General features: G+C 32.7%; 1 protein-coding gene across 4 annotated transcripts in view; it reads right to left on the bottom strand.

The window, feature by feature from the left end:
• Positions 1-15,000, bottom strand: part of LOC136845927 (uncharacterized) — a 300,929-nt gene that overhangs the window by 187,097 nt on the left and 98,832 nt on the right. For 2 of the 4 annotated variants that reach the window (XM_067116419.1, XM_067116417.1), the window contains exon 5: positions 9,319-10,024. The exons of 1 other annotated variant lie outside the window; for it this stretch is intronic. In XM_067116419.1, coding sequence (XP_066972520.1) covers positions 9,784-10,024 — 241 coding nt within the window. In that variant the 3' untranslated portion in view covers positions 9,319-9,783. Of the gene's footprint in view, positions 1-9,318; positions 10,025-12,893; positions 13,005-15,000 lie in introns of those variants that run through there. One more of the 4 variants, XR_010855297.1, reaches the window with a different exon arrangement.

Raw genomic sequence — 15,000 nt, 5'->3', positions numbered from 1 at the left:
TATTGTTTCCGACGTTTCGTTCCATTCATAATCACATCATGCATTTTAAGGCTGCAATGACAATTTTGTTTAATAAAAAAAAATGGAACATCACTACATAAAACTATAAAGTAAGAATTTGAAAATTAAAAAAATTAAAAATAAAAGCACTTTCTTAGAATATCTTTAAACAAACGGATCAGTACATGGCTAAAAAAACTAAACAAAAGTTAAAACTAGTGAGGAACATAACAGCAGAAAAATGACAAAATAAACAAACATGTCGATGACGCTGGGCATTTAAAAACTGGTTCAAAAAATTGAAAAGTCGTAAGCTTTCCTGATTGATGAGGCTATTATTTCAGAATTCTCATGTCAACGTTTTGCAATAAAGGAATATTTGATAATGCAAATCTCCAGAGTATTCCTGCCCTTGACTATAATTTGTATATATATATCGAATATAGATTTGTATGATGTTTACCGGCCGCCCGTTAGGAGTTCTATTAGTATATATGCTGAACTATATATATTCTTATATATTTCTATATCGTTTTTCGACTACGGATCAGAGGTTACAACAACTTTCAACAGTTTGTGAGGACGCTTGTTTACTGACTTCCAGACAAAATCTGTCTCAAATGTTTATTCCAGCTGGAAAAATTCGGTTTCAAAACAAATTAAAAAATGACCCAAAGAACCCATCTCTAATGCCTTCAGAGTGATGTATAACTGCTCGCTTCATCTGACTTAACTCCAAATGACTTACTTTATCTTATTTGGCACTATTTGAATTTATTCATCTCTCGTGCGCTCCATGTTCACTTTCTTATTTGTTTTGTTATCTTTACGCGACTGACAACTGCTTGCGTTCGTGTGCTTGCATAGTTATGTGGGTGAATGTACTATTTGTCCCTGCATAGAATTCTATGAATTTGCAATGCAGTTTACATGAACGTGGATGTATCTGAATATCACTGTTTCAATTTCCATGTCTCCCCGTAAGGGAGTAGTGCCGTCAGTGCAACTCGCGCAGTGTGCTGCGGACACAGGAACCCACGACGCTACCTGGGTCCCAATCCTGAGTGACGCATCGCACTTCTGCTATAGTTTCTTTTATTTTATTTTTAATCGCAAATCCATTGTCTTTTATTTCAAGGCTATCCAAAACGTTCAATTTTGTTTATCATCTAAATTCATGTTTTATTTTATCTTAATCTGGATATAACTCATAAAGAAATAATAGTTTATAAAATTCAAAAATTAAAAATAATAGTCTTTTTCTTAGCATATCCCCTAAAAACAAACCCACTTTACATTGTTACTTTAATTTGATTAAACATGCCTAATCCTAAAACTAGACTGATGTTTTTGCAAAAATTTGAGAAATCACAAAAGTCTGAAACAAAGTCATGTGGATGATTCCTTTCTTTAAAAGATTTACCATTTAACGAGGATTTCAACAAGTGGTCAGCTGTGAAAAAATGTACTCTAAAGGTACATACAGTTCCCCTCTGTCTATCACTTTTATCCACGACTCATTTGTCAGTCTATCCTCATGTCAATTTCTTACCTAAACTGGGATATTGTGCAGGAATATTTTCACAATGTAACCACCTATATCCTTAGTGGGCTTCCTCTTCGAGTATAGCTCTCTCTGTTTTTTTTCATTACCTTCATTTAAATTCTCTTTCTGTGGTTCCTCAGTATCTTCTAGGTGAATTTCAAAATCTAAATCTCTGAACATAGCACTTGTTAAATACATTTCTAAACTTTTGCTCAACATTTCATAATCCATGCATCAGATATGAGATCTTTACTTTCAGATAAAACCCTGAATCAACTGATTTCTAATCAAAATCATTAGATGGGGACATCAAAAAACATTATTCCAGCACTGGGCTTTTTAAATGAAATTTTATTTTCAAGTGGATTAATATTTCCTTCCACAGATTGGTTGATTCCAAATCAAACAAAACTATTGGAACATAATAGACTCCAAAGAACCCTATCTCTACATTTGAATGGTCAAAGTGATGTATATACTGCTTCCACTTTCCAATAACTTGCAAATGACTACTTTAACTTATTTGGCATGTGGTTTGTATAACTCATATTCCATACCTTTATGTTCACCTTCATTACTTGATTTGTTATCAAAACTTGCGTCCTACAATTTTTTCATTTGTGTGAAATGTCAGCTTTAGCTTGCAAGTAATGACAAGACGATTCTCAAAATTCCCGGTTCGCAGTAGATATGACTTGCTCTATCGTTCAATGCAGTTTCACATGAACGTGGATGTATCTTTTATCAGTTTCAAATTCCATGTATCACTTAGGACTTGAACTTAGTGTTAAGGCTGAGTGCAATTTCTTCGTTGCTCCATTCGCTTATTCTCTTCTTTGTTATAACAGCTTTAATTTGAGTTTTACTGAAAAAGGTCTTAATTTACTCTGTTCTTTTTTAACAACATTCGCTATAATTTAAAAACATTTCCATTTAGATCAGATATATACCTTTTTAAGTAAACATTTTTTTATTTTTTAATCGGGGCTAATCCGCTTTAGTCTTTTATTTAATTTCTTTCTCTTCTGGAATAACATTTATACCTTTTTCTACGACGCAAGAATCATTTAGGGTTTCCATCATCTAGCATTCATGTTTTCATTTTATCTTAATTCTTGTTCATTATTAACATTCTTACAAGAAATAATATTTCTGTAAACTCTCTTCTCGTACTTTAATGCTTTGATACGATTGTTTCTGGAACAATAAAAAGAGAGGGCGTGATTATAATTATAGTTTTCAGTTTAGCTTTCTTTATACCACGACATTCTCTCAGTTACTATATCTTTGATTAAGATGCGTGTTTTGAATCATACTAAAATATAAGAAAGGATGTTTTTGCAAAAATTTGAATTCCAGGCAATTGAAGCGTTGGAATTAGTCTGACTAACATCCTCTTTTTGAGGTTTTCCTTTCAAAACCGTGATTTTACATCATCGATGTAATTCACACAAGGAACTGAACATACCATTGCATACTTGGGATTGATTGAATCGGAACGGCGAACCGCTTGTCACAGCGATTACCTTTCGGAAACCTAAAGTATTTAATGCCACTGTCTTTAATTTTCCTTTTGGTATTTGGACATCCAAAGACAGAACAGTTATTGGGCATTTCAGATGAAATAGCAAGATAATACCACGTACTGTACTGAGGGTAACTGAGCTGGGTCAGTGCGGTCATAGCGTTGTCTGTTGACTTTTTAGCGTGAGTCGTCGATAATTAAATTCTTGGCTTTCATAAGTGGGTCCTGTGTAGGCAGGCATTACTTCTAGGTTCTTTTCAAAATCCCTAAATCTCTGAACATACCCTTTCACTTGTTTTTGCTACATCTCCTTCAAATCTTTTTCCGTAACTTTCACCCTCCCTAACACTTGTTTCATAGTGCCATGAGATTTCCCTCCTTTAAAATCTTTTGCTCATAGATTTCCCTGAATGACAACCCCGGCAGTTATTTGGACTACATTTTAATTCCACTCCATTCTCCATGTCTGATGAGAACATCAGCAAAAAAAGTTTTTTTTTAATTCATTATTATTGTTCGTTATATTTATAGTATCCATGATTCTAGGTTTACAATTTCTTTAGACAAACACTGACGCATGTTACTCATAAAAAATATTTGATTTTTAGAGTAAGTAATACAACTCGAAAAAACATACCCTCTCAAAACAAACAAATATGTATTTTCTCTCCGTGAATGTTAGTGTCTGCATAAGTCTGCTTGATTAGTTTACAGTTCATATAAATAAAAAAATAAATAAAAAACCAACACGTTTTGAAGAACAAACCAGCTGATAACTGGAATATGGTGTTATCATAGTCAAATGAAAACATGGTAATTTGAAAATCTCTATAGGCGATTGAATAATTACTGAGGTTTATAATATATATATATATATATATATATATATATATATATATATATATATATATGCAGATGTACCACAGAGAAAATATAACCAATGTTTTATTTATTTTTAGTATATCTGCATATGTATATTATATATATATATATATATATATATATATATATATATATATACATATATATATATATATATATATATATATATATATATATATATATATATACTGCATATATATATACACACACACACACACATATATATATATATATATATATATATATATATATATATATATATATATATATTTATATATATATATAGTAACAAGCGTAATAAGAATTGTAGCAAAATAGAACTCTGGACGCCGGGGGGACGGAGGGGAGGAGAGAGAGAGAGAGAGAGAGAGAGAGAGAGAGAGAGAGAGAGAGAGAGAGAGAGAGAGAGATTATTCTCAAGGATATATGCAAACCACAAGACTAAGATCAATATTTTATTCGTTAATTTTCTGTTCATAATGACCTTACACATGTACTTATATCATTAATACTTTTTTTTCTGTAACTCATCATGAGTTCTTCAGGACCTTGTTATTAAAGTATTATACAGTAAATATGTTCATGAGAACGAAAAGCGACAAAAAGATCTGAATGAAGAAGTCTAGTAAAACAAATATTAATCATGTAAAGAACATGAACTGAATTATTTTTAGTTCTATTATTTATCATTATTCTGAGTTTAATTGTCCCTCGTCTAGACTCGAAATGTTGGTCTTTCAGGGTAAATTTTGAGCTTGCTAATTTGAAAATATTTTTCATTACTTGGGGTGCTAAGATATTAAAACTGGATTTTCGATTAAAAAAACTATTTTTCTCTATAATTTCAAATATTAAAAAATCATCTAGTAAAAAATTATTGACTTGAAAGCTTACGATTTCTAAGGTTAAGAAATAATACGCTTTTGTCTTGAAAAATTAGTATTTCAAGTTGAAATTTGTCATGTTAACAACTTTTTCGCAATCAAATAATTAAAATCAAACTTGATTTTTGTCTTCGAAGTTAAAAATATTAATTTTCTTTAAACAATTATTTTAAAGACTGAAAACCTTACTTTCTTCAAAATGTTGAGATCAAGTTTTAAATATTCAAACGTATTTTTATGAGAACTATTTTAATTTAAAATGTCTGATGTTTTCAGTAAAATTTCTCTGAAAACTATTTCAGGTTACAATTTCAAATGTTTTCAGGAACATTTTTATGGGAGCCTTACCTCTGAAAACTATTTCATGTTATAATTTCAGATGTTTTCAGTAACACTTTTATAGAAGCTTTTTCAAGTCCGAACTTCGAATGTTTTCAGAAGACCTTGGCAGTCTAGAACATTTTATCTCTTTCCCTTTTCCGTCTGCGAAGTTGGGGCGTCAAAAACAGTTGCCTTGTTTTGAAGGACCGCCGGAATTTCGTAATTTCCGGACACTTATCTCAGATAAGCCCTCAAGTATATAATTATCTCATTTTCCGCGACAGAGCTCAGCTCTTCTCGTGTTAGTTATTTCCGAGGAAAATGAATAAACTAAATAGACAAATAAATAAATTAAAATCGAAGTGAGGGCTCCATTGTCTTTTACATCAGAAACTGATTAGGGTAAGTAGATTGTAAGTACATTTTTTTTTTTTCTTTTTCGAGGCTGTTTATATTTGATAGGAAATCGTTCTAGTTCTGCTTGCTGCATGCAAAGCTTATCAATTCGATCAATTTCTTTGAAACAGCTACAGTTGGCAAATATTTTCAGGAAGCTATATTTTTTGTGCTTAAATGGAAAGTTTGTTTTCTTTCGTTCAGAACTGCCAAGGTCAATTTATTCTTGTTTAATGAAAAAATCTTTACTTTGCATGCTTATAATACAGGGAACACAGGTCATAATATCAATTCAATTTTAACAGTACCTTAGTCTTAAGAGCTGTAGGAAACAATATCAAATAATATCGAAAAACCTAAGTACACGGTGCAGTTTAAGACTAAAGAAAGAAATACCTGGTTAAAAAAAAAAAGAGAGATTTAATCTCGTTTACAGTTATGGAAGTATATATATACAATTTTCCCCTATAATTGTGTTATCATTACAAACATCATTTACCACTGAAACACAAGTGCACGACATCGTCACATCTCTTCTCAGTATAACAAAATTAGTCAAACGCAATGCTCCTTACCTTTCACATTTCATTTACGGTTTGTTTACGCACGATTATCACAAAGTTCTCATCCAGCTTTCATTCACAAATTGGTATTAATATTGTATTAACTGGTTGCTATACCAGCGCCTTGTTATGCAAGGAAGGCTCGTTTTCACAACAGGAAAATTTTACTTGTAACTGAACAAATGCAAATGGAATTTTAAAGTGATTACGTCATCCCTTATTGGGGAAATGTCCGGTCATACCAACATAAAAAAAAAAAAAAAAAAACAGAAACGAACGTGTATGCTACATGTTGCCTTTGTATCATTGTATTCCGTTCTTCACTGTCTCCTCCCTTCGCGAATGTTATAACGTTTACTTGAAGCTGATGGATTTACAATTGGGGGAAGGCAACAAGGAATCTTGGTTGAAATTTTTTTTCGTTATTTTTATTTTTTATATCAAAGGGTTTTTATAGTTTATTCATTATTTGCTTTGTTCTTTGATGCCCATCTTGACCCGTTTCTGCTTTGTTTATTTTGTCAAATCTTCAGATTTTGTTTATTTTGTCAAATCTTCATATTTATGATCATTACACCCGATATTTACGCAAGTATATTTTCCCGACTTTTGGAAATTTCTTGACTTTCGTTGAGTTTTCCTTGTTAGCAATCATTCATAATTTACACCAGTTTTGATTTCCAACATTCCTAATGTTTTAAAACAACATTCCCATACAGCTAATTAATGACACCGCCGAAAGGACAATGGTTTCTTTAAATACATTATAATTTATTTAAAGACGAAGGGCGAAGAGATCGATGATATGAAGAACAATCCACTACACGAACACACTTCCAACGGGAATGGCAATATTGATTATTCCGTTCGATTCCATTCTTCATAAATACGATGGGGGACTCTAAAGAGAACGTAACCATAATTATTCTGCTTCACGACAGCATTTGTTTTATGAAATTTGTTCGTTTTTTAAATTTTTTTTACATCTACCAGAATGATTTAATATTTCTCCAAAGTAGCAATGAATTTTCTTTTGGTTTCTCAAGGTCTCCCAACTAAAGCAAAGATTTTCTTATATATATACAGTATATATATATACTGTATATATATATTTTATATATATATATTTATATATATTGATATATATACCCTATATATATTATATATATACTGATATATATACCCCTATAATAATATATATATATATATATATATATATATATATATATATATATATATATATATATATATATGTATGTATGTATGTATGTTTCGTTATATACTTTTCCATTAGACATTTCCTCCTTACGTTTAAAATTTCCTTTTTTCTGATATATATATATATATATATATATATATATATATATATATATATATATATATATATATATATATATATATATATATATATATAGTTTCGTTATATACTTTTCCATTAGACATTTCATCCGTACATTTAAAATTTCCATTTTCTTTATCTAGAGCTTAATGGTTTCTGCAGAGACAAACAATTCTTTGTAATACGAGGTAAAAAAAAATTCTAGATCGAAATATCCCTCCGAAAAAAATTTTTTTTCTATCAACTTTTACCCAAACACCAAATTCTCCTCTTACTTTATTTTTCATACTAATAAATTTTAAACTTTAAAAGCTTTCAAATCCTTATACGCTGTAACTAATGCTTATTTGAAACTAAACAAGAAATCTGAAATCTTAAAACCATTTCTAATCTTCCCTTTAAACTATCGTGATTATATTTCAGTTGTGAAAACGAGCCAACCGGACATGCTTATCACAAGAACTCCATATCGACCAAAGCACTTATCGGCTCTTAAGAAATTACTCGATAAACCTTTTAGTGTGTAGATCTTACTAAAATATATCGTCAGTACCTATCTCTATGTTATGTTCCTTCTTCGAATAATACAAAATATATTTCACAGTGTCCTCTGTTACTCTATCCTACGAAATGAGGGCAGTTTGTGATTACCAAACTTTCCATGGGTTCGCGAACTAAGTTCTAGAAATGAAATGGAAATGAATTACAATGATCTTCGTTACGCCAGGATTTTATGTTAAAAAATCCTGTATTCACTGTAGCTTGGATGCGTATGGAATTAGTTTATATTACAAAATACACGTGTTGTATTCACTGACGTGTTGTATGCGTGCGTACAAGGTGATTTTCATGTAAAATATCTGTTGTATTTTTGGCTTGCTTTATGTGTATGCCTACATTTTACCGTATTTACTATAAAAATATTGTTGTATTTAATAACTCGTTGTATTCTTGCAAGGATATTTTATTAGGATTGTATTCACTGCAGCGCTACATGTGTCCTGGAAAATGTTATTGTATAAACTGTTGTATTAACTACCTTGTTATATGTGTACACGGAAATTTTACTGTTCAAAAAATTGTATTCACTGACGAGTTTGATAGGTGACAAAACATAACAATAGTATTCACTGGTGAGCACAAGAACATTTTAACTGGTAAAATGGCTATCGTTGCATTCACTGACGGCATGTAAGTGTAAATGGACATCCTATTGTAAAACAACTGTTTTCACTGATGTATTCTATGTTCGTTAAACATTTTACTGTAAAAGCTTAGTCATATGTGTACAAGAAACTCCTACTGTAAGAAATAAGACATTAGAATTCGCTGACGCACAATATGTTTACAAAAGCAGTAAAAAAAAATATTTGAATTATCTGACTACGCAAAAAAAAAAAAAAAAAAACATACAAAAACGAACTCTAACACAAACGACTGGAGGGTAAAAGAAATTCCTCCTGAAAATTTCATGTTACCCAAGTCCTCCTGCCCGGACCAAAACCGACTTGGAATCGATAAACGTTCTCCCGGGAATTGCTAGTTCATACTAGATCACTGACTTCGGCTAGAGCGATTCCCATAATTCCCAAGTCCCGAGACATTCATAAGCAAGTATACAAATATGTACAAATATATATATATATATATATATATATATATATATATATATATGTATATATAATGTAAATATATTATCTATATATATATGTATATATTATGCGTTTAATTGGTAACTATTTTAAAAACGTTACCAACTTTCCAGTCTAACTTTCATTCTCAAGAATGCATGAACCTTAGCAAAAGCTTATGAAAGGCCTTTATTGACTATGAACACAACTGACACAGTTTAAGACAACACAGTCACATAAGTTTTTATTTTCATAAAATGTAATCTTTATCACTATAATCATCCTTATCATTACAATTATTATAATTATCATCTTTATTAACTCTTGGTCAATCAGGATATAGTACATATTCATATACAGTATATATACAACATCAGTATAAGTCTTTGGAGAGTAAAGAAGAGGTGATCCTCAGTGGGTATGAGGAGGATGATAAGGAAAGGTAAGAAATAGGTATAAAAGATGAGGAAGAAGGAACGGGGACAGGAAACAAAATAAAAGAGATGATCCTCAGTGGACATGAGGAGGATGGTAAGGAAAGATAAGAAATGGGTATAAAGGATGAGGAAGAAGGAATATGGACAGGAAATAAAATATCGGAGGATGATAAGAAAACATTAGAGAATAAGCTTAAAAGAGGAGGAAGACGGAATAGGTGCACAAAATAAAATAATGGCGGAGATAGGAAAACATTTATCAGACAGTATTCAACATAGGCTTCCTAATATCATTTAAGGGAGAATGCAATGGAGAGGCCTCCAGGCTCCTGCTTTTGGTGGGCACGGCAACATCCGGCCGGTCGTCGTCCGGCCTCACGATGTCGAGTTCCGGCTCGGAGCCGGACGGTCTTCGGTTCCTGATGGGCCGGGCGAATCCCGCCTGGATCTGCTGGAAGAGTTGCCAGAGCTTCTCGCTCTTCGGGGATGGGCTGAGGAGCCTGCGAAAAAGGGAGGAAAATTTGCTCAGAATGGTGATGATGCCTACGAGGGACTTTTTTTTTTTTTTTTTTTTTTTTTTTTTTTACTGAGTGATGCTCGTTCTAATCTTGAGTCTTTTCTGTCTTCGGACTTCTTTTACTTCATCTTGTTCTTTCTTTCTTCAGACTTGTATAATTTTGCTTTGCTTAATGTTACTTGAGGTTGTTGATTTCCAGAGAAATATTCTTGAATTTATGAGTAAAAGATCAGTTGTATAGAGACGTAAAAAATTCTGAAGGTATGAGTAGTCTGGAAACTCCTTGAAACTATTAATTCCTTGCATTGCTTTCATAATTAAATCTTCTAGGGTTCGTGCTCAAGACTTTTTACAGAATATTAAAGCCAAAATTTATTGTCTAACATAATATCACTTCAAAAGAGTTTATCGTCTAGGACAGCCCAATGGACAGAAGGTTCGTTATGGTTTCTGTAGTTCGAAGAACCTTCTTCATTTTTTCCCTATTCGGATTAAAGGTTTACAGAAAAAAAATGTTATTGTATATACATACAGTTCTGATAAATGCAACCAGATCATATTTTTGAAACATCAATATGCTGCCAAGCATGCAACTACAGGTATGCTTAACATTAACTCAAGCGTTCTCAACGTGTGTCCAGCATACACAAGGACGAACCATAACTTTTCCAGAGCGACTGATCCAAGTTCTTGAACATTTCCAGCTGGGAAAGGACTTTACAGATGTAACACAATATAGTGACTCTTGATCATTATCACTAAAGGTAGATTAGACTATCATTATCATTATTATCATATTTATGCTGCTGCTGTTGTCATTCCTTTCCTTTCGGTCAGTACATTATGCAGTTATGGAGGAGGATTTTTCAAGCAAACAATTCATCTCAACACCCTCAAACATTCTTACCTCATTCGTTCATACTTCATAGTAAATAAAGGCGAATTAGCCCAGCAGTCTTTTAATATATCTCAAATTGCTTCCAAAGACTCCCTTCTTTTTCTCCCACACCTGCATATACCCTGCTATCATCCTTGCTTTGCCTATCCTGTGATTCAGCTTATATATATATATATATATATATATATATATATATATATATATATATATATATATATATATATATATATATATATATAGTTATTTGATGTGGTAGGTCGCTACAACTAGTGAGAATAACTGCGTGGATTTGGCAACCTTATCCCAGGCTAATGCTTTATGAAGCCACATCCTCTAAGGGAAAACGAGTATGATAAAAATAAAGTATGCATGCATGTGTGTATGTAACTAATAATACGCATAATGTTTGTAAGTGAATATTGCTACGGGAAATCTCATTATACCGAATATCGTTGTTATATCAGCGCCCAGTATATTTGGATTGATAATAACCGTGGATCCAAATGATTTATGAATATACAATATGAACACTTTTCTGGCCTTCACTTACAATTGATAAGTTGTGCAAGTAAATGTTCTTGATATATTTCGTGTAATAATTTCAGTACCTGGAGATTCCAAATGAGGGTATAATCATGTAACTAAAATATTCATTGTGTAATGTGTAACTGCAAGCAACAGACTAATATCAGCCTCTGATAAAGAAGCATCTGACTCAACTGATGTTCATGGCATCCTTGAGACATACACTGATGATAAGAATATGTACACGGTTGCGTTCTCTGGAGCATCGATAAATAAAAGGTTTACTCTAGACGCGTTTTGCATGTGAAGCATATTTCATTTAAATATTGTAATTTTATAATACATTGTCCTTTTTTTGGCCTTTAAATCAAATGCTAAATACATGGCACTTTAGAATATCAGGCACATAATCTACAAAAGGAATAACAATTTTCGCAAGGGTTGTTGTCGTTTAAGATTAAGCTGGCGTTATGCTAGCACGGGCTCTTGCTCATAAAGATGCCCGTAAAGAGAAATGCTATCTATGTAAATAATCTTTGGAATTAAGAGGAAAATAATGGCAACTAAATTCTGTTTATTCCTAAATTCTTTCACTAAGTCCGATGATACTCTATACAAGTAATTTGAATCATCCTTAATCATAACACAAAACAAATCTACGATTATATATCTATAGTACTTCACTACTGAGGAACACAGGGGCTGGTGGCATTAGATATATCACACGAAGAAACATCAGTATTTAGGGGGAAAACTGGAACTGATTTGACCATGGGCGAATTAGCTCTCAGTCCTTTGTCGGTCAAGGCTAGAAAAGGGATCCACTGCATCTAATATTACTTCGGGTTTAGGGTCTTCCTGACTGGACGAATGACATATATCTGGCTAAAAATGAGTACTTGGTTACGCAACGCTTACACTCGTACGGGGGCCTACAGAGGAGTCACTTCGTTAAATAAGAATCCCAGGGGTGAAGTTCGTAGTTTTTTGTCCACTGATGAAGAAATACAAGAAATAGAATGAAATAAGGGTAGGAAGACAGAACATAAAGAAGAGCAGTCGTAGGGGTAAGAAGGGAGGAGGAGGAGGAGGAGGAGGAGGAGGAGGAGGAGGAACTTTCAAGGTGGTTTAAGGTCACCTTTTTCATAAAAATGCCCACGAGAAAGGTATTTTAATGCCATATCGAGCTCAGGGCTGGAAAGAAAACAACGGCAAAGATGAGGAACAGGAAAGAACAGGACTGATAACAGAGGAAACGGAAGATTAGCCGTTTAAAAGAGAGAAAAGACAACTGCAATAAGCTCTTCGGCCACTCTTTGGAATCAGTTAAGAAACAGGACCTTTGGTAAGTTCGACGTGAAGGTGGAATGTTTAACGTGCACTCGCTGTCTAAAAGGGATGAGAACAAAAATCTTAATATATATCTTACTTGTAATTAATAAGAAGTTGCGTTTGATTTTAATACAGGAAGATAGCTTGTAATTTTTTGGGAGGTTGTTAGTCTACCTTATCCTCAGAATGGTTGCAACCACGAGGGAACCTGTTGATTGTAAAGAGACGGGACAATATGCTTCTTCTATCTTGAACCAGATAGAAGATGAATTGACAAGAATGGAAGAATTGAATGAGAACGTAAATAAGTACTGAAAAAATTCAATTAATATAAACAGAGCATTTTTTCAATGTTTTTATTCGATTGCAGTAAGATACTTGTCATTAAAAACAAGTCTGGTATATCACACTTCTATACTACTGAAAAAGACACATACGTTGTACGATCAAAGATACGCACACGTACATGTACACGCATACACACACACACACAACTACACACAAACACACACACATACACACAGACATACACATACACACAGACATATATATACATATATATATATATATATATATGTATATATATATATATATATATATATATATATATATATATATATATATATATATATATATATATATATATATATATATATATATATATATAATGAACACACACACGTATATCTGCGTGCGCGCATGAGTGAATTTGAGTGGGTTGGTGATGGTAAAAGTGCATGTATGTATGTTTTGTCGGAATCCTCGTCTGACATTTAGAAACGCTAAATATACCTTGATCTCAAGGACACTATTTCTCCAGTTTCAACCAGCCATGCCTTAGTAACAGCATCTCTTATTTGTGAAGGTTCTGTTTGATATAAATAACGCTCTAGGAATTTTTTCGAATATATCAATATATATATATATATATATATATATATATATATATATATATATATATATACATATATATATATATACATACATACATATATATTGAGAGAGAGAGAGAGAGAGAGAGAGAGAGAGAGAGAGAGAGAGAGAGAGAGAGAGAGATTTTTTCTCGTTTCAAAAGACGGGACTTCACGGACAATGAGTTGTTTTGCAAGACCGAAACCAAGAAACAGACAAAGAGAGAGAGAGAGAGAGAGAGAGAGAGAGAGAGAGAGAGAGAGAGAGAGAGAGAGAGAGAGAGAGAAGAATCAGTCGGTTTGTCCTTGGCTTTTTCTTGACTGATCCAGAGTTGGACATCACAACTCTGATTCACAGGTATGGCAGTGACATGATCAAGCACATATGAAGCTTTTATGAAAATACCGACCTTACTAAAAATCATTTTCTTCCCTCTTCGCATTGGCCATTTGTACTGTATAACTTGAAAAGCGAAATGATGAACACCAACGTGTTTTTAATCCTTCTGATCCAAATATGTTTCTCGCAGGCAACTGTAGAAACATATCTAGCTTTAAAACCGCGGAGAGAGGGAAGTGTTGCAGTGCTTGTAAGTCTCATGGTAATCTATTCCACCCTTTAGCAAGCAGTCAGCTTGAAAAGGCTTGAAGAATGTAAAAAAAAAATAAAAAATAAAAAAAAATAAATAAAAGGCTTGGCTTCCCCTACCTCTATTCCATTCCCCCTTTTACGCGTAGATCTAAAATTATATTTCTCTGACGGAAAGATGGTGAGATATATTCGTGATTAAAGTCATCCACTTTTAATTCTAATTCGTTGCTGCTATTTTAGGCGTCTAACGTCATCTTTCATTACAGTGCCTTTTTTTTTTAACGAGGAATATGAGTGTCATATTCAGTTATAGTATTAGCGAAGCGAACATTAAGAAGTAATGGTACCAGGAAGTAATACCAAGTGAAACCTGGGAATATGTTGGAATATCTTTCTCTTTATAAAATTACGCAGAGACTTAAAATAACTACCCGGTAACCTGGCAACTCAACTCAGGTTTGCAGCTCGAGTTGACAGTTAGTATATTATGGATTTTTCTATATTTAGCTCGTTCTATTTTCGCTCTTCTTTTCTTTAATATTGACTGACGATTCCAGCTAGAGAGCCGGGTAAAAGCTGCTCTTTTTACATTATTAACTCCTTTGAACGAATCAGGGGTGGGGGGGGAAGAGGTATTTCAAGTCAGTAATGCGCGCACATAGATGCAGTATCTATATACACTGAAAACATGTAGACAGTGT

The sequence above is a fragment of the Macrobrachium rosenbergii genome, chromosome 14 (genome assembly GCF_040412425.1).
Source record: "Macrobrachium rosenbergii isolate ZJJX-2024 chromosome 14, ASM4041242v1, whole genome shotgun sequence".
Taxonomy (NCBI): domain Eukaryota; kingdom Metazoa; phylum Arthropoda; class Malacostraca; order Decapoda; family Palaemonidae; genus Macrobrachium; species Macrobrachium rosenbergii.
The sequence above is the reverse complement of the archived record's forward strand: the minus strand, read 5'-3'. Positions and strand labels throughout refer to the sequence as shown.